Source organism: Kogia breviceps, chromosome 7 (genome assembly GCF_026419965.1).
Source record: "Kogia breviceps isolate mKogBre1 chromosome 7, mKogBre1 haplotype 1, whole genome shotgun sequence".
Taxonomy (NCBI): Eukaryota; Metazoa; Chordata; class Mammalia; order Artiodactyla; family Physeteridae; genus Kogia; species Kogia breviceps.
This window is the reverse complement of record NC_081316.1, coordinates 28,193,956-28,216,490: the sequence shown is the minus strand read 5'-3', so window position 1 is coordinate 28,216,490 and position 22,535 is coordinate 28,193,956. Positions and strand designations below refer to the sequence as shown.

The window sequence follows — 22,535 nt, the reverse complement described above, 5'->3', positions numbered from 1 at the left end:
TATGTCACCCCTAAATCAGCCATCCATAGGTGACACCTAGTATAGTTTCTTACATGCTCTACCCAAGAAATGCAAGTAAAACCGGCGTCTGTTCATCAGGCTAATTAGTAAGCTCTGGTTGTGACCAAGCCCGTTTCCCTGCATCTATCCAACAGAGCAGGTGTGTGCCATTGGCTCAAAGCACTTTCCACCTGTGGGCCTCCTAGCTGTAACCTCAATGCTAGTCCTCATAAGCATAAGATCAGTGGAAAAGGCTGATGTGGCACAACACATGAACACTGCATAACTCATGACTCAGCTGATGGTGCCCTTCCACTTGCTTGCACCCTAGCCTAAGTTGTGTCAGCTTGCCCCAACTCTTTCCCCTTACTTTTCACTAGATATTTAAACTGATTCAGTAAACCATGTTATTCAAGCATCTTAATTTGTCCTGTGAGCCTTCTGTTTCACTACCTCTAGGATAGATTGCCTAACAGTTTACTTGGAGGCCACCATTGCATCAAGCAGTTTTCCACACAATTCAATTCAGGCATTAATCTCCTCCCAGAATTTCCCTGCTTAGCACCTCTTTATTTTATCCCGTCCATATCCTTGCGTTTCTGATGGCATTTATCACACCACACTGTGATTAACTATTTATTCCTCTGTCTCTCTCATTAGTCTATGAGCTCTTTGAAAGCAGGTATAAATTTCATTCTTCTACTCTCATAATTTAGCAAAGTGCCAATCACAAAGTAACTACTAAAAGAACTACTGAAAGTCACCTCCTGTGGACACAGTTGAGGGGATCACGCACTGTTCTTGCCTTTCTCCCATTTCTAAGATGGGTGTAAATTAGGGAGCAGCAAAACCCTGACTAGGTTCAAAGCAGCATGGAGGTGTTAGGAAGGACCATGAGAGAGGTTCCCTGCAAAAAACTACTTACAGTAGGTGTGTATGGTATTGCTAGCAAGCTTGGGCTTCGGTGGATCTTATTTCCCTGTCTCACACTTTTCACCTGGCTAGTTAAAACAACAACAGTGGAGCGGGGTGGGGGAAGGGGTCCTCCTTCCCCCACCTGAAAATGGCTGCAGGCTCAGACGCTTCAGTCTAAGGGATCTAGGGCCCTCAAAGATTGTAGGTGAATAAAATCTGCTTTAGAAGTTAATCAGCTCCTAAACTGGCCCAGACAATAGGGTTACAAGAAAGATACTCTGTGTGTGTGTTTTTCCCTTCAGAAAATTTGCAAGCATCTTTCTGGTGCCTACACTCTACTCAAAGTAATAAACATAGCTATTCTTATCATTTATAATAAATGAGATGCATTTTGGAATATATTTCGCTTGAGTAAAAGAAATCAAAATGTGAGACCCTAAATAAAGGGTGTCTTCTGAAGGTCTTTTTAACTCATTCACTTCTCCTTCAGGGATTAGGAGGGTTGGGGTGCAAGACGCACAGGCGAAGAGATTCGCGAACACAACCCAAGTTAGCCAAACTTGCATCTTGTAAAAGGTGGCCCCAGACACCGCCCAATTCCCTAACGTCCAAGAACAGAATAATAAAAAAAAAAAATTTTTTTAATCCAGACAGCCTCTGAAGCAACCATTGCCTCACCTTGAATCATTCGCCAATTCACGCCGCCCCGCCCTTTCCGCCCCGGAGGCGGTGGGCCAAGCTCCGTTCCCCTCTAGGCTTCTCCCTGGCCTCTCTTTATGGTAGCGCTGAGACTCTCTAGCCTGGCTCGCCGCTCTCTCGCTGGTAGCTCCGGGAAGAGCCGAGAAGCCGGCGGTCGAGGCCCAGCTGAGACGTTGCGGGTGTGGCCCGGACCCGGCGATGGAGAGCTCCCGCTAAAGGTGGGAAGGGCTGGGGGAGGCTTTGGGGAGGATTGGGGGCGTGGAGACCGATCCCTGGGTGGGAGGAGGGCCCGAGCCAGGTGATGGAGGTCCCCAGGAGAAGAGGGGAAGCAGGTCGGACACGTGAGGGGGATTTTCAGCTGCTAACTGAGGCCTCCGCCAGCATGCCACCCTGCAGCGTTCCCCGCTTCCTCCGGTTCATCTGCGGCCCCTTGTGTCAAGGCCCAGCACGGTTTCTACCACCCCATCTGTTGACCCCGCGGGTCGTTGCCTCTCTTAGGGAGACCTGGAGCCCTGCTAATTTTGACTTAGGCTTGTCTTATTTAGAGGAGAGCTTTGTGGCCTAGAGCCCCATCCACAGCTTATATCTCTGCTATTTGGTTTTTATTTTTTAAATCGGAGCCCTCCCAGCCCTAGCTGTTTTGTTGAGGCCAGATGCCGAATAAATAGGCTTCTTTCTTCCATTCCCATACCGTGAACATGGTAGAGGCTCATATGGTGTATTTGGTGGCTTGCAGTATTCTGATACAGCCGTGAAGTAGGGGCGTTATGCATATGAGCACAGGGTTGAGGTGGGAATAATTGCAGGATCCTGAGCACCTAGTCACATTGATTTGGGCAGATTCAGCCTTCTTTGTATGAGATTCTGGCAGTTTAGGAACATGTATTCATTCGAAAGATGTTATCTACTAAGTGCCAATATTGTGCTAGTTAGAGAAGCTACAGCTGTAACAGGACCCTGGTGATTCCTTGCCCTCACGGAGCTTAATATATAATGGGAAAAACTAACAAAGAAGAAAGCCTGTGATGAGGGCTATGAAAAGGGAACTCCCTGAAGTTCCTTACTCTTTTGCCTTGAGTGATAGAGAAAATAACACCATATAGCTCCTGTCTTCCAGCAGCTGAAAAGTAATAGAGTAAAAGTTTCAAACACAGAGGAAGAAGGACCTATAACCATAGTATTTGGGTAAGGCACAGCAGAAAGGTGAAGACGCTGGCACTGTCTTGAAGGAATAGTTAGCATTGCCTGGCTTTCCAAGCCAAGAGACAATATGAAGACATAAAATATAAAAGAACTTTGCTAGTAGACTATTTTGACCTGGAGTATGTGACGTTTGAACAAGTAATGCCATGCTAGAGTCCAGACTTTGTTTTCTAGGAAGAGGTGAAAGTGTTTTCAACAGAATAGCTTACAGTTCAGTGTCACAATCATTTACCCAACCGTTTGACAGTTTAAGTATAGTATTAAGTACTGTTTGACAATGTTGACCACATCCAGAATTCAGGTAGAGTAAAGAGAGCTTTGCTCATTCACCTTAGTCTGGAAACAATCTTTCAGTTGCTGAAATCAAGGGATTCTGTTCTCTTTGACGGTTAAGGACCATAGGAATAGAGAGAAATCACCAATGGAGTTTGGAGACCTGAAGGGTTTGCTGAGTTGTGCCACATGTGAGCAGTAGGCAGTATATAGTTATTGTTTTAATCCATTCATCCAGCCTATGTCTTTTGATTGGGGCATTTAGTCTATTTACATTTAAAGTGTTTACATTTATTGATAGGTATGTACTTATTGCCATTTTGCTGATTGTTCCTGGTGGTTTTTGTGGTTCTTCTCTGTTCTTTTTTTCTTTTGGTCTCTCCCCTTATGTTTTGATGATTTTTTTTTCAGTGTGATGTTTGCTTCCTTTCTCTTTTTTTGTGTATCTATTATAGGTTTGTGGTTACCATGAGATTCATGTATATTGATATATATATAGATCCGTTTATTTTAACCTAATTCTTGCGTAAGTTTGAATGCTCTAAAAGCACATTTTACTCTCCCCCCCCATGTTTTATGTTTTTGATGTCATATTTTACATCTTTTTATTTTGTGTATCTCTTAAATACTTAATTGTAGTTATAGTTGATTTTACTACCTTTGTTTTTTAACTTTCATACCTGTTTTCAAGCAGCTGATGCACTGCCTTGACTATAAATTTGCCTGTGCAGTTTTATTTTTTTTCATATATTTCCTTATTTCTTGTTATGGCCTCTTCTACTCAAAGAAGATCTTTAACATTTCTTGTAAGACTGGTTTAGTGATGATGAACTTCTTTAGTTTTTGCTTGTCTGGGAAACTGTTTATCACTACTTCAATTCTGAATGATAACTTTGCCAGGTAATCTTGGTTGCAGGTTTTTTCCTTTCTGCACTTTAAATATATCATGCAGTTTCTGCTGAAAAACCGGCTGATAGTCTTTCGAGGGTTCTTTTGTGAGGGTTCTTTTGTATGTGATTAGTTGTTTTTCTCTTTCTGTCTTTGAAATTCTCTATCTTTGACTTTTGCTGATTTAATTATACTTTGTCTTGGTGTGTCTTTAGGTTTATGTTGTTTAGGACTCTGTGCTTCTTGAACCTGGATATCTGTTTCTTTCCCCAGGTTAGGGAAGTTTTCAGCCTTTACATCTTCAAGTATGTTTTCTTTTTCTCTTCTTCTGTAATGCAAATGTTAGTATGCTTGATGTTGTCTCTGAGGTCCCTTAAACTCGTTTAAATTTTTTGCTTTTTGCTTTTCTGCTTGGATGACTTCCACTATTCTGTCTTCTAGATTGTTGACCCAGTGTATTTTTCATATCAGTTATTGTATTCTTCATCTCTGTTTGGATCTTTTATATCCTAACTCTTAAGTTCTCAGTGTGTTCCTCCATTTTTCTCCCAAGTTTGTTAAGCATCTTTATAACCATTACTTTGAACTCTTTATCAGGTAAATTATTTATCTCTATTTCCTTAGGGTTTTTTCCTGGACTTTTATCTTGTTCTTTTTTCTTTGGGGGAACATATTTCCCTGTCTCCTCCTTTTGTTTAACTCTGTTTCGTATTAATTAGGTGAAACATCTACCTCTCCAAGTCTGGAAGGCATGGCTTTGTGTAGGAGTGTTCTCTGTATGGACCATGTGTGCCAGGCAGCTTTGTCAAGCTGGTTGGACCTGGAGCAGGTGTGGGCCAGTGTGTCCTGGAGCATGTTCACACTGGGACCACCCTAGTGGGGTGACTGGAGCTGGAGCAGGCATGAGTGGAGCAGGGGAGGGATGTGGTCCCAGGGCTTGCCATGCTCAGACCACCTTGGCAGGACAGCTGGAGCTGGGGGGTGGGGTAGGCCTGGGGCATGCTGGGGCAGCCTTGGCAGGCCAGTAAGAGTACCTGGACCATGATTCTGTCCGCACTATTAAGGTGTAAGGGGAACACACAAAAAATGGCACTTTCTGGCACCCTGGACCCCGGAGACAGTTTCAGCAGTTCTCTGCCCATTTGGCAGACACTTTAGGGTTAGTAAATGGATTTCCTTCATCTAGAGCATAGGTGCCCTTTAAACAGTTACTTCTTTGCTCTGCTCTAGGGTGGGCAAGTCTGCGTACAGGCCCCTCAGTGATATCCCTCCCTACTGAAGTTCCTTGTCAGGGTTGGGGTTCCCATCGATACCATGCTCCATCTCTTTTACCCATCCCCTGTGTCGTCCCTCTATCACCTGTTCTGCAGCGTTCAGTTCTTCTTTGGCAGGAATGGATCTGTATGTAGGTACAAATTCAGCATGTCCGTGGGAAGAGATGAGTTCAGGGTCTTCTGACACTACCATCTTTGACTGGAACCTCCCAATTATTTTATTTTAAATAATACTGTGGACCATATTTTTGTTTTAAGTTCACTTTATCTTTCTGATGGGGCCTGGGTCTTCTTGAGGGTTAAGACTATCCCACTTGGCCATTTAACCCTTCTGTTAGTGCCCATTCGAGTGTCCTGTAGGTAGTTAGTATTTGAAGATAATGGGCACAAAAAGTTATCAGTTGCCAGAGGCATGACTTGTGTGTGTGTGTGTGTGCGCACGCGTGTGCATGCGCGAGCACATGCCTAGGACTGAAACTGCTGATTTGCAAAGTAGGGGTAAAGTTATTTTTTTTTTCAATAAAAGGTAAATGGGGAAATGCCTTACAAATTGTAAGACCCCCTATACTGAAAAAACAAGACATTTTTCCTGAAAGGGAAAGACTCTTAAAAATTGACCTAAAAATTCAGTAAATTTTTTTTTTCCGTTAAATTTCCTCTTAATGCTCTTTTTCCCACTAACTTGAAGAGTGGTAACCAAGCACCACTATCTCCCTCTGCTTTTGTTTTGTTAGTGGAAGTGATGGTTGTGGTTCTGCTTTGACTAACTCCTATAGGAGGCCTGTGATCATGTCCTAGAACTTGTGTTATTAGGGAAACTTGCTACTATCATGGCCTTGTATGAGGTCACTCAGCTTCTTCAGTGCATCCAACCTACCTACCTTAGAGTTGAGTAATGAATAGCAAGAGATAGTGTTTAAAACTTATTCCGTGGAATCTATAAAAAGCAATTTTAGGGCTTCCCTGGTGGCGCAGTGGTTGAGAATCCGCCTGCCGATGCAGGAGACACGGGTTCGTGCCCTGGTCCGGGAAGATCCCACATGCCGCGGAGCAACTAAGCCCGTGAGCTATGGCCGCTGAGCCTGTGCGTCCGGAGCCTGTGCTCCGCAACGGGAGAGGCCACAACAGTGAGAGGCCCGCATACCGCAAAAAAAAAAAAAAAAAAAAAAAAAAAAAAAAGCAATTTTAAAATATAATGTTTAAAAAATGAACTCATAGATAAAGAGAACAGATTGGTAATTGCCATTGTCAGGGGGTTAGGGTGGGCAAAATGGGTGAAAAGGGGGTCAAAAGGTACAAACTTCCAGCTGTAAATAAGTAATGGGGATGTAACATCCAACATGATAACTAGTTAATAATACTGTACTGCATATTTGAAAGTTGCTGAGGGAGTAAATCTTAAAAGTTCCCATCACAGAAAAGAAACATTTGTAACTATGGTGACAGTTTTGGTGATCATTTTGCAGTATATACAAATACTGTATCATTACATTGCATACTGGAAACTAATATAATGTTATGTTAGGTAATACCTCAATTTTTTTAAAAAGCTTATTCCCTAACTTGTCAGTGTTCAGATATATGAGGAGCAAATGCTTGTGTTTACTACCTAAGTTATAGAAGAAGGGGTCTGATAAATCTGTATTTATTTCATTCTCTCTCCACTCTTCTGGGAGTGCTATAAAAATATTGGAGGTTAATCTTAGAATCACAGAACATACTCTATTTAGGTACTGAAGGAAAGTACTGGCAATTCTAAGGCAAGAGAAAATTGAAAATGCAGAACTTTTAAAAGAAAGTGTCAAATAATAAAATCCAGAGTTAGTAAGGAGAGACTTTATTGAAAGGGTTATTGCAAGAGGGGAAAAGGGATTATAGCAGTGGAGAGAATTCTGTGACCAAAAGATTTACCAGCTTCTCAAGGGATGAGTAAACAAAGCTAAAACAGAACTGCTTGGTCTGATTGTAGATCCCAGATTGTTTTGCCCTCAGGCCAGCCTATTCTCTGGAGGGGTCCTTTGCTGGCTCTGGCTGAGGGTAGGCCAAAGTTCAGGGACCTAGGGGAAGGAGAGAAACTTAAAATATGGTTAACAAGCATTTTGTTCCAATTGATTATTTTCAACAAGCAGTTCAGCTAATTATTCATAAATTTATAAATGTGACAATGGGAATTTGGAGGTCCTTTGTCCTTGTCATAGGTAAACAAGGGACTGTTCTTGAGTTTTATGGAAGCCATATGGAGAGGAGTAGGAGGGTATCTTTAACCGTGGCTATTCAAGAACCAGGAGCACAGGTCTCAGGTAAAATTTGACTTGTTAAAAAGGCATTTTACTATTTGAAGTGGAAAATAATTAAGTGTACAAATAAAATCCATTGAAACATTTATACTGGAAGGCCTTAGGATAGCCATTGACATTCAGGAATTTAAAAATCCTCCATCACTATGTGTAGTTTGAAAGCAGTTAAAGACCAGTCTCATTTGTATCTGAAATTTCCATAAGGCTGTGGGGGGAGTGGAAAACAAATCTAAATTACTCAGGTCTAAATGAACACATTTGGGGCTTTTTGTTTGTTACATGGTTTTCATGTTAACCCATAAGAAGCTGGATTTTTTTTTCATTCCGTCAAAGTGACTTGGCTGGAGCAAATTAATTTTTTCCTATGTTTAAAATATAATCTTCCACAAAAAAAAAGGGAGAAGGAAGTAAAATCATGACTGTCACACAGATATAAAATTAGCAACACATGGTTTTTGTTTACTTTATTAATGAGGGGACTGGTAAGATATTATATGATCAGTTCAAATGACAATCAAAAGAACAGACACATTTATTGATCAGGAATATTGAAATAAATGAGCAAATAGAGGCAAAACTGTCTTCTTCCACAGTGGGCCAGAGGCGTCAATTGTACCTCTACCAGACAGAATTTACAAGAATATAGACAAGAGTTGTTTTGCATTGCTGTTAGTTTTGTACAGTTGTCAGCTGTAAAATAGCTCAAAGGCAATGAAAGACTCAGAGCTCTCATGTAATGGGAATGTGAAAACCCTGCAGGTTGTACCCTTCAACAGTGCAGTTTTCCACTAAAGCAGGTATTTCTTTCTATACCTAGTTTATGAAAGTTACAACTCCCCCTCCTCCCCCAAATAATCTTCCCTAAGTGTCGGACTTCCTGGAAGGCAAGTACATGTCTGTGTGTGTGTGTTTCTTATTCTTTTTTGATATACTCTATAAATATAGAAGATGCTTGGGTAATGTTTTTAATTGAATTTCTAAAGCAGTGCATCTCAAACTGTACTGTGCTTACATATCACCTGGTGATTTCCTTTTTAAATGCAATTCTCATTCAGTGAGTGTGGGGCTTTCCTGAGATTTCTCTTTTCTATTCAATGATAAGTTCCCAGCTGCTGCTAGTACTATTCAGTGTTCATGGGCAGTAAATAGTAATGTATTTCTGACTATTAATTGAGGAAGATATTAGATAGTCATTACTTGAGAGCATGGCACCATACTGCAGGTGAAGGGAGCAACATGAAGCTACTAGACTATCACTTGAAGAAAAAAAAAATACTAATTGTGGGCCACATTGCCAGAGCACAGGCCAAAATAAGCAAAAGAAACAGTTGCTAGGCAATAGATCCAAAAAACTCTATAGCAGAAATTTAGCTTCAGAGAAGAGAACAGAAATGAGGACACTGGGAGATACAGCAGGGGAGGAGCAACCAGAGGGGTGTAAGTTTTAGAAGGCAGGCAGTAACCACCGAAGATCACTGCCTGAAATTTTGTGTTACTTGAGCTAACCTGACTTTTTTTTTTTTAAAGCAATGCTTGAACGTAAAACTGCTTTGACACAGGTGTGTACACTTTTACTGTGACGGTTTCACTCAAGTTAGTGGTATCAATATGCCATTGAGCTTTAAGCAATGTGTAAAATATTTTGTGCTGCAACTAGTGATTTGTCTTCTGTCAGATGGTGCACTTCAATTTTTAACTGAGCAGGTCTGGAATTTGTTCATAAGTAGTTCAGTTTTCTTTTAGCAGCAATAAGACGTGGAAGATAATGTGAAGCTGGCACCAAAGAGATCTCTACTTACTGGAATATGCAAAAAAAAAAAAAAAAAAAAAAAGACATGGTAAATCAGACCACCAGATCTAGCAAATAAAAATACAGGATGCCCAATTAAATTTGAATTTCAGACAAACAACAAATTACTTTTTAGCAATATTTGGGATATAATTTAAATTATTTATGCATTATCAAAAATTCAAATTTAACTGAGCATCCTGTATTTTATCTGGCAACTCCAATAATAAATAATTCTACCCTAACAGAGATATCTGAGAGATGGCTTCTTAGAAAATAACGTAATTGTGCAGCAATTTAATTCCTTCAAGTGTTCCTCCATTATGTACTCAAAACTACACCAAGAGTTCAAAATGGTTAGAAGCCACTGTTTACCCAGAAGGGGATGTTTTCAAAGACTGGTAGGGTCAAGGCTGACTTGAAGGAAAAACAAATTCCGCTCTATACTCTCCAACTAAGACTCTAGATTCCTAGTGGTTTATGGTTAATAAAAGAATTTATGCAATTGTGGAAGATGTCCAAGCAAATACTTACCAGAAAAATTAATTTAGTAGGAGTTAATCATATTTCCAAATTTCCAAGAGCGTCAGATCACTTAGAAATAAGGATTCAACCTCACCGGTACAACTTGAGTCTACTGATAAACTCTCGTGAATGACATCGTAATTTAGCCAAGGTTAAAAGAAAATAAAGGAATAGAAGCCCCTAGTAGCAAAGAAAAAAATAAAAAACTCCCTAATGGGTAAAAATGTTTTATTGCCATGGACAGATAGAATTTCTAAAATAAAATTTCCAAGTCACAAGATGCTTTTCCTATCAAATATGATCAGGGTATAGCACAACTTCTTGAATGCTAAGAAATAGTTTTACGTTCAAAAAATCATACATTAGTGGCTACAAATTGGTGATAGTTACCTACAAAAATAAAGAATCTGTGGCATTAATAAGACATTAAGCATTAGCAGTTTCCATAATGTGCTGTGGGGATAGTTGATCCAATTTCCTTCCTGTTGACTGTTAAGGAAGGTCAGAGCCAGATTTGTGATACAATCTGCTGAAGTTTAATACAACATAGTTTGGTGGTGGTGTTTTATAACCATATCTCTGGCTTTTTCTTTTCCATTCCTTAATTTATCTTAACCCACTTATCTGTTAAAAGAAAACAAATAATTAGATTTATACAAGCAGTTTCATCTGATGTGATTGGGACCCATACTTGGTAATTAAATTTTAAAAGTTGGTTAAAATATAATTTAAAATATACTCTGTTTTAATCAGCTTTTAAAATTTTTAAGTTAAGGGCTTCCCTGGTGGCGCAGTGGTTGAGAATCTGCCTGCCAATGCAGGGGACATGGGTTCGAGCCCTGGTCTGGGAAGATCCCACATGCTGCGGAGCAACTAGGCCTGTGAGCCACAACTACTGAGCCTGCGCCTCTGGAGCCTGTGCTGTGCAACAAAAGTGGCCGCGATAGTGAGAGGCCCACGCACCGCGATGAAGAGTGGCCCCCACTTGCCACAACTAGAGAACGCCTTAGCACAGAAACGAAGACCCAAGACAGCCATAAATAAATAAATAATTAAAAAAAAAAATTTTAAGTTAAAATGTTCAAACACTTTAAATTCTGGGGTTTTTTGGGAAGGGTGGCAGTGGGGACCATGTCTGGCCAGCCCTCATGTACAGGTATTTCAGGTAACACTGCATTTCCCAACCAGGGCCAGACCAGGGTGAGGCAAGAGAGGCACCTGTGGTGCAAATCTGGGGGGGGTAACCGCCTTCAGGGGCGCACCAGTGTCTTCTCCCAGGCTCAGCCCACTCTCGACCTCTACTCATCCCCCATAAATTCTGTTTTTTAATTTTTTAAATTTTGTATTTTAACTTAAGACATAGAAATGTATATTTACCCACCATTTTTTATTACATGAGACTAGTCTTTTCTTTGTATATGGCTTTACTGATTACAGTTTCTCTCTGAAGAAAACATATCAGAAAGTATCTAAGCTTTCTAACCCTTTTTTTAATGTGGAGCAAAGCTTATAAAAACACTTGCAAGATTTCCGGATCCTTGACTTTTTTAGTACCCCACCACTGCCCGGATTTCAGTGGTTCACACCTATTTTCAACAACAGTTTTTCCCTAGTGACTTGTATTTGTTAAAACTTGTCTTAAGAATTCAACTAAATTTTTGCATTTGCTTTGAAAAATATTTAGTTATGAAAAATTTCAAACAGAGCACAGAAAATAATGAAAAACTTGTGTAGATACCACCAAGCCTTTTCTTCTATAAATCTCTCTTTAAAAAAAAATGGTCCTTCCTTTTTAGAAGTATATATACCACAGACTTGGTATCTTTTATTCTTAATGTATATTTTAGCATGTATTCAAGTTCTTAACCAGGAACAGTGCATACTATTGTATATGTAAAATTTTACATGATATACTATATGTCCTTTTGCAGCTTCTTCACTTATGATTATCTCTGAAATTTATTCAGATTGACTCATTTAATTCAAGCAGTTTATTTTTAACTGTTCTGTAGCAGTCCCTGTTGAGTAACCTACAATTTCTCACCCTTTACCATTGGGTTATTTCCAGTTTTTCACTGTCAAAAGCAATGAATGCTGAAAGACTTTGTATGTACCGTGCACAAAGTCCTTATGCTCACATGGGACATACATTTCTCTGGCACAGACACCTAGAGCTGAAAATGCAAGGCCCTGGGGTGTGGACTTCAGTTTGCAAGAAATTACCAGAAACTCTAAAGCAGTTGCAGCAGTTTACATTCCTACAAGGTATAAGGAGCATGTAAGAATTTGCCACATTTTTGCCTTCACTATGTTACCAGGTTTTTAAAATCTTGCCAAACAAATGTTTGAGAAGTGGTATTTCATTTGCATTCTCCTGATAACTATGAGGTTAAACACCTGCATTTGTTGGCTGTTTTGTTCTCTTCCTCCGTGAATTGCCTGTGTATATTTGTTTCATTTACTAATGGGTGGTCATTTTCTAATTGATTTGTAGAAGTCAGGGGTCTTTTTGTATATTTGGAATAATAATCCCAACAACACCTTTCCAGTGTGGCTTCTTTTCCCTTCCTTAGAGTTGTATAGGAATGTTTAATTTGGACATAAAATCAAACATGTCCATCTTTTTCTTTGATATGTCCTTTCTTGTTTGAGAAATTCTTCTCTACCCCAGTGTCACAAAGTCTTCTATGTTTACTTATAAACATTTTTACAGTTTTTCTTTTCAAGTTTTATTTTATAATAACATCTGGAATTGATTTTTGTTTGTGAGAAAAAGATTTTAGTCTGTCTTTTTCCATATGATTAGCTGGTTGTCCAAGCATCTTTAATTAAATCTTTCTCCCCTTAATGTGTTATACCTATTGATTTATAATACCACATGTCATACACCAAGCCCTCCTCTTTTCATGGATCTATTTGTCTATAGTATACTGATACCACACACTTTTAATTATAATAGCTTTATAGTAAATAAATTTGTTTTGTTTTCCTTCAAGATTATCTTGGCTTTCTTGAACCTTTACTCTTCCATATAGACCAGCTTGCTAAATTCCAGGGCCACGGTGGGGGAGTTGTGGAATACCTGGTGAAATTTTGATTGGAATCATATAGAATTTATAGATAAATTCCTAGAAAATTGACATACTATATCACACTTGCCATGATTAATTTATACATTTATTTAAGGTGTTTGTCTTTCTGTTTGATCGTTTTCTCCATAAAAGTCTTACATATCTTTTGTAAGATTTATATATCCTGTTAAGATATCTTTGTAATGTTTTTGTTTCCAGCATGCTTGCTGAATTATCTTACTGGTTCTAATAGTTTGTTCCTTGAACCTCTTGTATTTTCCATTTAGATATTCATATCTTTGAGTAATATTTCTTATTTCTTCCTCTTCAATCTTTATATTGAATACCTTTTAATAGTTCTAACTTTACAGAGAATGCTTCTAATGTTTTATAATTAAATATAATAATGTTTTTGTAGGCTCTTGGTAAATGTCTTTCTATTCCTTGCTTCCTAAGAGTTTTCTTTCTATTATGCAGATGTTGAATTTTATCAAATGCTTTTTCAGTTTCCCAGATAAAAATTTTGCAGCACAAATCTGACTCTCTTTAATGTTTTCTCTAGGGTGATCTGGTAGGCAAAAATCAAAAAGAGGAAATTTGCTAGAATCAAAAATGATGGATCCATGTTCAGTTGGAGTCCAGCTTCGTACCACAAATGAGTGCCATAAAACCTACTATACTCGTCATACAGGTTTCAAGACTTTGCAAGAATTGTCATCAAATGACATGCTTTTACTTCAACTTAGAACTGGAATGACACTTTCTGGGAACAATACAATTTGCTTCCATCATGCAAAAATTTACATCGACAGATTTGAGGATTTGCAGAAGTCATGCTGTGACCCATTTAACATACACAAAAAAGTAGCCAAAAAAAATTTACATGTAATTGATTTAGATGATGCCACTTTTCTGAGTGCAAAATTTGGAAGACAGCTTGTACCTGGTTGGAAACTTTGTCCAAAATGTACGCAGATAATCAATGGAAGTGTGGACGTTGATTCTGAAGACCGGCAGAGAAGAAAACCTGATTCAGATGTATGTATAGTCGTTTTTTCTCCGGTACTTCTACAATGTGGGGTTATAATTATAAGGAAATCACATTTATATCACTATTTATTACAGTTGAGCCTTGAACAACACAAGTTTGAACTGTGCAGGTCCACTTATATGTGGATTTTTTTCAGTCAATACACTACTATACAATCTGTGGTTTGTTGAATCCAGAGTTGCAGAGGGCCAACCGTGGGACTTGAACATCCTAGCATTTTAGTATCCACAGTGGACCTTGGAACCAATCCCCCTCAGATACTAAGGGAAGACTGTATACTAACTAGCAGGCAGTGGATATAAAGTTGGGGAGGTGAAAATAAATGGTGTTTCTAAATATTTGTGTAAACCCAGATTGTTTGATGAAGAAAGTTGGCTTAGGAAAAGAATAACATAATATTCCCAAGACTTTCAAGCCATAGCTCCTAGTGCTAAGACATTCTGGCACAGCCAGGACTTAACCATCCTAGCTCCTTTTCTGTTACTTTGGTCAGTAAGATATGCCAGCCAACAAGGGTCTGAAATGTAGCAGGATGAAGTCCCCATTTTTTTTGAAGGACTTGAAAACTGCTGCTTTTAAAGGAACTTCAGAAGTGACTTGAAGTAATTGTTTGTTTGGTTTGGGGGGTTTTTTTTGCGGTTCGCTTGCCTCTCACTGTTGTGGCCTCTCCCACTGCGGAGCACAGACTCCAGATGCGCAGGCTCAGCGGCCATGGCTCACGGGCCCAGCCGCTCCGCGGCATGTGGGATCCTCCCAGACCGGGACACGAACCCGCGTCCCCTGCATCGGCAGGCGGACTCTCAACCACTGCGCCACCAGGGAAGCCCAAAATAATTGTTTCTTATTTCAACCTTTCTTTCTACTTTGGCACTATCTCATTCTTGTTTGGGATTTTAAGATGCTTATGAATTTCCTTTGCTTCTAGCTCTCAATTCTTACTTGGTATGGTCAAGACTAATTTTAGGACTCCCTACTGTCAAAAAGCATACATTTTTACATTGTAAGTATTAATTATTTTATAACTCTCTTCCTTAGTCACATGTTACCTTTAAATTAAATTATTTAACCGTATCAGAACAACTTAAGATTTCATAAAGCTATCTCTGGTGCAGAACAAGGACTGGTACGTCAAAGGAGCACTTCTCAAATTTTCTATTTATAAGCAATTTATAATTCTTTCTGCTGGCATATTTTTCTCAATTTTCTCCTTTTCATTATATTAATAAACCAAATTAAAATTTTAAATTCCATGTAGTGCTTTTCCTTCGTTATCCCCTCAAAGGCATATCTCCAGGACCCAATGTTATCTTGCAGTTTATACTAGGTACTTGGCTGCTGTCACTTTAGATGTCTTCTCCACTTCATTTATCTATTGTTCATGTGGAATGTATCACATAAACCTTTTTTCCCCCCAGATAATGAAATTAAGCCCTTAACCATCAAAATTTTGTTTTACCAAATTTTTTTAAAAGGATTATAATACCGTTACAGAACTTGAAACTTTATTACTTCTCAGCTTTAAAAATATATGTAATCAAAACTTTTCCTAAGGACTCAAGATCGTTACTAGGAGCCTGTGCTGTGTGCTGTGTGCTGTGGGTTATACAGCAGTTTTTCCTGCCTTCTCTCCCATGTTGGCAGCATGGCCATTGCCATTTTCACTGTAGTCCTCCTCTCTTCCTAATATGCCAGAAACTAAAATTAGATAATGAAAATATAAATAAGTTAACCAGTAACCTTTGAATATGGTCCCAGACCATGGGCCACATAAATTTTGTTGCACTTGGGCACTAAAACCCTTTTTTTTTCTTTTTTGTGAGTTCCAGACTGTTTTCCAGGCTAAGGAATAATCTAGATTAACATTAAGTGAAATATTTATGTATGGTCTGATATTAAGATTTGAGTTGATAATTTGTTTACCTTTATTCAGGGAAGAACTGCTAAAGCTCTGAGGTCATTACAATTTGCAAACCCAGGAAAGCAAACTGAATTTGCTCCAGAAACTGGTAAAAGAGAAAAAAGAAGGCTTACAAAAAATGCAGCTGCTGGTTCAGACAGGTAGGCTATGTGTTATTTAAGGTATATGTTAACTTGCTTCACATCTATATTGTTTTCCTATCTTTCTCTTAAGTTTTGAATGTTTCTGGTTAGATATTTTAAATTCGATAATCTGGAATTAGTAAGAACCTCCAAGGGCCTCATAGAAAATTAAGGCATCCCCTTCCACTCTAAAAATTTATTTCTAAGAAAGTATCAATGCAGTGAACAAGATAACAATTTTGGCACAATAATTAAAATAATTTAAACTTATTATACTTCTCTTTTTGTTTTGTTTTTGGCTGCATTGGGTCTTCTTTGCAGTGCGCAGGCTTTCTCTAGTTGCGGCGAGCGGGGGCTACTCTTCATTGTGGTATGTGGGTTTCCCATTGCAGTGGCTTCTCGTTGCAGAGCACAGGCTTTAGGCACATGGGCTTCTGTAGTTGTGGCATGCAGACTCAGTAGTTGTTGCTCACGGGCTCTAGAGCACAGGCTCAGTAGTTGTGGCGCATGGGCTTAGTTGCTCCATGGCATGTAAGATCTTCCTGGACCAGGGCTCGAACCCGTGTCCCTTGCATTTGCAGGCGGATTCTTAACCACTGTGCCACCAGGGAAGCCCTATACTTCTTATAGCTAAAATAATTCACTTGTTTGAAAGCACTAATATATAATCAGTATGTCTCTGCTCTCTAGGTGGCAGCTAAAAAATAAATTTTATGAGAATACAAGGTTACTTTTTATTTTTTACATGTCTAAAATAGAAAGTTACAGTACAGTCAATAGATTGAACAAGAAAACTAAATTGTTTAGAATATGACTTTTTAAACTGAGCATTTCTAAAATGCAAATTGACAAAGAAATGTTAGTGTAATTATTCAGAATTATTTTCTACATAGGCCATTTATTCCATCTATGAAGTTTTTCCATTGAATCATATAAGTGTTTTTAGGCCAGATTTGCTAGAGTCCATTAAAGACAGATTAATTGCAATATAAAAACAGTTGGATAGTATACTGTGATAAAAATCTGTGTTCACAAAGCAGTAGATAGATTGGTTGCTAATAAAATGTACCACTATTACCTAGCCTTTTTTTTTTTTTTTTTTTTTTGGTAAGGAAGGGGTAAATAGTTTTAACAATTATATTATTGTTTTTAGACACAGTTCTTGTCCATTCCTTTGGATATGTTTCAACACTTTACAGTGAGGTCTCTTCTTCTGACAAGGAGCTCATTAGCTATTAATTGTAGAGTAGCTTTGAGTCAGGTAAGCCATGTATCAATTTGGCAGGGTTTCATCCCTAATTCAAAACATTTAATCTCCTTAAGTTTTTTTCATTAACTGTTTTCAACTAAATATTCAGAAATAATATATTTGTGAGGTGTAACACACCTTGTGTTTTGTATTACAGACAAGTGATCCCAGCGAAGAGTAAGGTCTATGATAGCCAGGGTCTCCTGATTTTCAGTGGAATGGACCTGTGTGACTGCCTCGATGAAGACTGCTTAGGATGTTTCTATGCTTGTCCTGCCTGCGGCTCTACCAAATGTGGTGCCGAATGCCGCTGTGATCGCAAGTGGCTATATGAGCAAATTGAAATCGAAGGAGGAGAAATAATTCATAACAAACATGCTGGCTAATTTGTGGTATCAAATTACGGGATCTTTAAATTTCCTTTCTCTATTTCTAAATTCTAAGGTACCTTTTAAAGTTGATTGCCAAGTGACAAACATGCACTCAATGTGCACTAGTGTTGCTTTTAGGGTGCTTTAAGATAAATTATTTGATGTAAAGTTTGATGGACTATTTATTACTCAGCAGTCAGCTTCAAGCCTGTCTGGGTCAATGCAAACAAGCAGTGTATAGGCAGTCCTCAATTTGCACAATTCCCAGGTCCACAAATTTCAATGACAGTGATTTAGTTAAATAAGCCAGTTCCCTAACAGCACAGTTCAAATTTCAGTCACCATGGTATATTAATTGTGAGTATTTACATGAAGTACAAACTTCCTTGCTAGCTCTTAAGTCCACAAATCACTATGCAAGTAACAGATGTGCTTCAAGATCAGTGATCAATCACGTTACTTCTCTCAAATTCTGCAAGTGATTGGTCACTGCACATCTGTTACTCAGTTGGCTCAGACAGCAAAGCACAGAGTTGTGTTGACTCCTGCCACCCGTGACATTTTACAAAGTGTATAATCAGAATTGACCAACAAAGATGAAAGTGCAGTGAAGAAATGAAAATGATAATGCTAGAAGTGTGACTTGAATTGAACATACATAGAGTTGTAGAAGAAATCACCGATCATGGGAATGTTGACACTGCTGCTATTCTAGAGCCTCTAGATATGCAGCTAGAGGAACTCAGTGAAGGCACACTTATCATCATAAATGAGAAAAGGAGGAACATGTCCCAGAGGAAGTGATGGTAACAAACTTCACATTAAAGGAAATTACAGAGGTATTTCACAACATTGAAAGCACAAACGATAAAATGGTGGAAGCTAATCTAAACTTAAAGGAGTCTGACAACTGGCAGTGGTATAGAAAAGATGCTTACCCAGTACCATAAATTACTTAACAAAAAGGCAAGTACTATTACGCCTGATTAGTTTTTTACAATGAAATAACACTTCAGTTTTCAGTGTTTCTAGCAGAAATTACACTGTAGTAAGAAAATACTTTTTTACAATTGTTTCATTTTCTTTTACGTTTATAACTGACACTTTTTAATATTTTGACAGATTTTTTTCAAGGTCACAGAACAATAATAATTTTCCCCATTAATTATTAAGATTGCTTTGATTGCCACTTTTATGGTCCCACACTACCGCCCATGCAAGGCAAGGACTACCTATAGGTGAGAATAGTACCTACTTCAGGAAAAGTTAATTTTGATACAGCTAAGTAGTTGAACTATTTTGGAAGTAATCTACATAATAAGTACTATAATACATCATTTCTTCTCTCCACTTATTCTTTTAAAAAATGTTTTAATACTGTAAACCTTTCATTGCTTAGACTGTGTTCTTGGTGAAAATTTGTGCTTGGTGGCAAAAATTTTATTCTTTCTATGTATAAAACATGGATATACATACAATATATAAGCAGATATGCATTATATCTGTGGTATTTCAATTTAATAGGGTGTTGACTAGGATTAAAAGGGCTAAAAACAGCTCCTTAATGGAGTAATAATGAAACAAGGTAGAGAAACACTGGTTGAGACAGCGTATAAATTATTTGGAAATTGATTGAATCTTGACGTTGGAATATGTATGGGTACCCTTTGGAGGGTGGGGGTGGGTGGTAACTTCTCTCTGCTCTTTTTTTCAAGACAGCTATCCATCATTCTGTCTAAAATTTTTTATTGTCTAGGACACGGCCTCTAAACTAGCTTTTTGTTTTCCTTAAGTATAATACTTTAATCAAATGAGCTTTTAGCAACTTGAAATACTTTTAGCTGTTGAAAATAGATTTATACAGCCAATTTGATGAATTGACCAAAAGAGGTTTATTTTTACTCCTGTATACTTTTGGTATCTGTTTAAAATGACTGGTTTTACTTTGATGGAGTACCATTTTCAACAATGGAATTAAAATGTCATTTTTAAGTTAGAAGTGTTTACTGACCCAATTATTAGAAGTACAGTTTATCAGTTCCTTGACTGATGTTTCAACAGAGCACTGACAAAAAGAATATTTTGGCTTTCTATATTTAAATCAGATGCTAGATTCTTTTTTTTTCTGGATTAAGGAAATATTTTATCACAGAAGAGACAAACACAGGCTTCTAATTTTATCTGAACTTCTAGGTTATTAGACCTTAGTTGAGTTACTGCCATCATTATTTTTTTGCTTCTAAATATGACTTAGTGTATTGCTTAAGCTCTTCATAGGGACAAGTTAAAATCTTAGCTTTTTGTTTGTTTAAAACAAGAACATACTTTCAACAAAATAAATGACTTTAAAATTCAAATTGTTGGGCTTCCCTGGTGGTGCAGTGGTTGAGAGTCTGCCTGCCGATTCAGGGGATGCGGGTTCGTGCCCCAGTCTGGGAAGATCCCACATGCCGCGGAGCAGCTGGGCCCGTGAGCCATGGCCGCTGAGCCTGTGTGTCCCGAACCTGTGCTCCGCAATGGGAGAGGCCACAACAGTGAGAGGCCCGCGTACCACAAAAAAAAAAAAAAAAAAAATTCAAATTGTTATATTTCAACATTCCTTAGTAGAACATTTCTCGTATTTTTCAAAGATGATAAGTTTTTTAAGGGAAACTTTCTCGAACAATTTTGCAAATATTTGTTCATTATGCCTATTTAGGAGACCAAACTTTTAGTGAGCATGCAAAATGTTTACAGAGAAAGGTATATCTGATTTGAAGTAGGCTATAATAAAAGCTGTGTTTCAGAAAAACTACATCACAAGTCCACTACTTACTGTTTTAATATAAAATTACAGTAATATAGAATACAATGAAATTGTCTAGATACTTTGCATAAGTATGATTCAAAGTGGCTAAATTATTTTAGAATGCTATTAATCTAAAAGCAAAAATAAAAGTTGTATGAAACGCATAGCTTTGGCTATAGGTGGGTCCTGGTTGAAAAGTTAACATAAGACCAGAAACGTTGGTCTTCCAGTGTTGGTCACAAACGTTAGAGTGAAAAATGCATGTATGTATTTGAATAAAATGAGTGGCATCCCAGTGATCTTTTTCTCATTTGTCTTTTACCAGTATAAGAAAATAGGTACTTATCTTTGGAATATTATTTATGAGATTCTTCTATTTTTTTAAATATTTTGTCTATTTCTAGATAACATGCTGCTCTACAACCTGACAGTCTATTCTAAAACTGCTTTCCTGGCGTGGATTCAACTAAGTAATTTTTAACAGATGTATTTTGAAACATGCATACATATATATACATATAGAGAGTGATTTATTCAGAGAATATAACTTAGAGTAAGTTCCAGCATGGTTCTTAACTTTATGGAGGTCAAAGACCCCTGTGAGAAGCTGATGAAAACTATGAACTCCCCAGAAAAATGCATTTGAGTACTCATAAATATTCCACATTCAGAACCCCTGAACATGTATTGAAGTACCTGGGTAATAGGCGTTTTCTGTAAACCATTTGATGTTTTTTTTTTTTTTTTTTAAAGTGAGGATGGCTGTCTAAAGTGTAGTTTGGTTTTTTATGTAATGTTGTAGGTGGGTTTTGTTAAGCGAAATCAGAACCGTTCAGTTCGTTGAAAGAGCTCTTGCTACCCTGAAAAGGCTAAATCCCACCGTGGCCCACCGCTCCCGCCTCCAAAAAGGTAATTACACATGGAGTAGCAATGTAGAAAACTGAGGTGTCTCACATGGACTGAGCTTTTGTAATTAGAGATTTTATTGCATTATGGTTATGCTGTTAGAAATAGCTTAGCATCCTTGTACAAATTCATGCGACACTGCTTTAGTTTTTGCTGACATCTGCTGGTATTTTCATGAAAATAAACTCTGCTGCTGCTACTTAATGGTTAATCTCTTTGCTTGTAAATTAAACTATGAACACTGGTAATTACATTGAAGTGGGATATTTTTTAAAATTCTCAAAGTAGAATGGCTTCTCTTTTTAGCATTCTTAGGTCTTGCCCAGCAGTGGTCAACAAATTGTTAAGAATATGAGTGAGGATATAAAAATATACATGGACACTTCTGGATTTCTTTTTATTTTTATAAAGTTGGAGAGACTGTGAAAATTAATACTTTTACCTATTTTTTTAAAATCATCAAATGCTTCATTGAACACTTAGTTTAAAAAGTGTAATAGACTTCTGTAGAGTATATACCCCAATTTGTAGATTATCTGTAACAGCATAGTTAAGAAGATTGACTAATCTTACCAGGAGATAAAGGAGATTTATCAAATAAAACAGATTATTAACTCAGTTGGGTTAGTAATTCTCCATCTTGAAATGCAGTTTGAAAGTATTTAATTATAGCCCTATTAAGTGGCACAATTGAAATTTATTGGTTTTTCCCCCTTGAAATGAGGGAATCATTTCTTTGTGAAATAATTATTAGAAACTTCAGTTTTTCCCATTTTCTATATCACTACAAGCAAACAGATGTTTTATTTAAAAGTTGCTGGGCTTCCCTGGTTGCACAGTGGTTGAGAGTCCGCCTGCCGATGCAGGGGACACGGGTTCGTACCCCAGTCCGGGAAGATCCCACATGCCGCGGAGCGACTGGGCCCGTGAGCCATGGCTGCTGAGCCTGCGCGTCCGGAGCCTGTGCTCCGCAACGGGAGAGGCCACAACAGTGAGAGGCCCGCGTACCGGGAAAAAAAAAAAAAAAAAAAAAAAGTTGCTGTAATCTTCATAGACCATGGTTTTTAAATAAGTGGACTTATTAAAAATAAAATGTTTGCAAGCATTGCTGAAATAGCCAAAACTTTCCAGTACTCCCAATTTCTAACAGCTAATATATACATGAAAACACAAAGTTTTGGGCTCATGATTTTCAT

The 22,535-nt window shown here is 38.0% G+C and overlaps 2 protein-coding genes across 2 annotated transcripts in view; one reads left to right on the top strand and one right to left on the bottom strand.

Annotated features, from left to right (window-relative positions):
* Window positions 1-1,643, bottom strand: part of KCNA4 (potassium voltage-gated channel subfamily A member 4) — an 853,171-nt gene extending 851,528 nt beyond the window's left edge. Inside the window, exon 1 of the mRNA XM_067038069.1 lies at window positions 1,594-1,643. The gene's annotated coding sequence lies outside the window, so the exon portion shown is untranslated. The remainder of the gene's footprint in view (window positions 1-1,593) is intronic.
* ARL14EP (ADP ribosylation factor like GTPase 14 effector protein) lies at window positions 1,630-20,732 on the top strand. The gene is made up of 4 exons (XM_059070870.2): window positions 1,630-1,832; window positions 13,497-13,972; window positions 15,916-16,043; window positions 17,432-20,732. Exons 2-4 carry the CDS (start codon window positions 13,547-13,549, stop codon window positions 17,658-17,660), a joined length of 783 nt encoding a protein of 260 aa, XP_058926853.1. The 5' UTR covers window positions 1,630-1,832; window positions 13,497-13,546; the 3' UTR covers window positions 17,661-20,732.
* Window positions 20,733-22,535: the final 1,803 nt, after the last annotated feature.

What these genes read in the sequence shown, in the direction of transcription:
- ARL14EP (XM_059070870.2), top strand. Translation starts at nt 13,547, where the DNA reads ATGATGGATCCATGTTCAGTTGGAGTCCAGCTTCGTACCACAAATGAG. An exon ending in GAAGAAAACCTGATTCAGAT is followed by an intron (nt 13,973 to 15,915) that starts GTATGTATAGTC and finishes ACCTTTATTCAG; the next exon opens with GGAAGAACTGCTAAAGCTCT. An exon ending in GCAGCTGCTGGTTCAGACAG is followed by an intron (nt 16,044 to 17,431) that starts GTAGGCTATGTG and finishes TTTGTATTACAG; the next exon opens with ACAAGTGATCCCAGCGAAGA.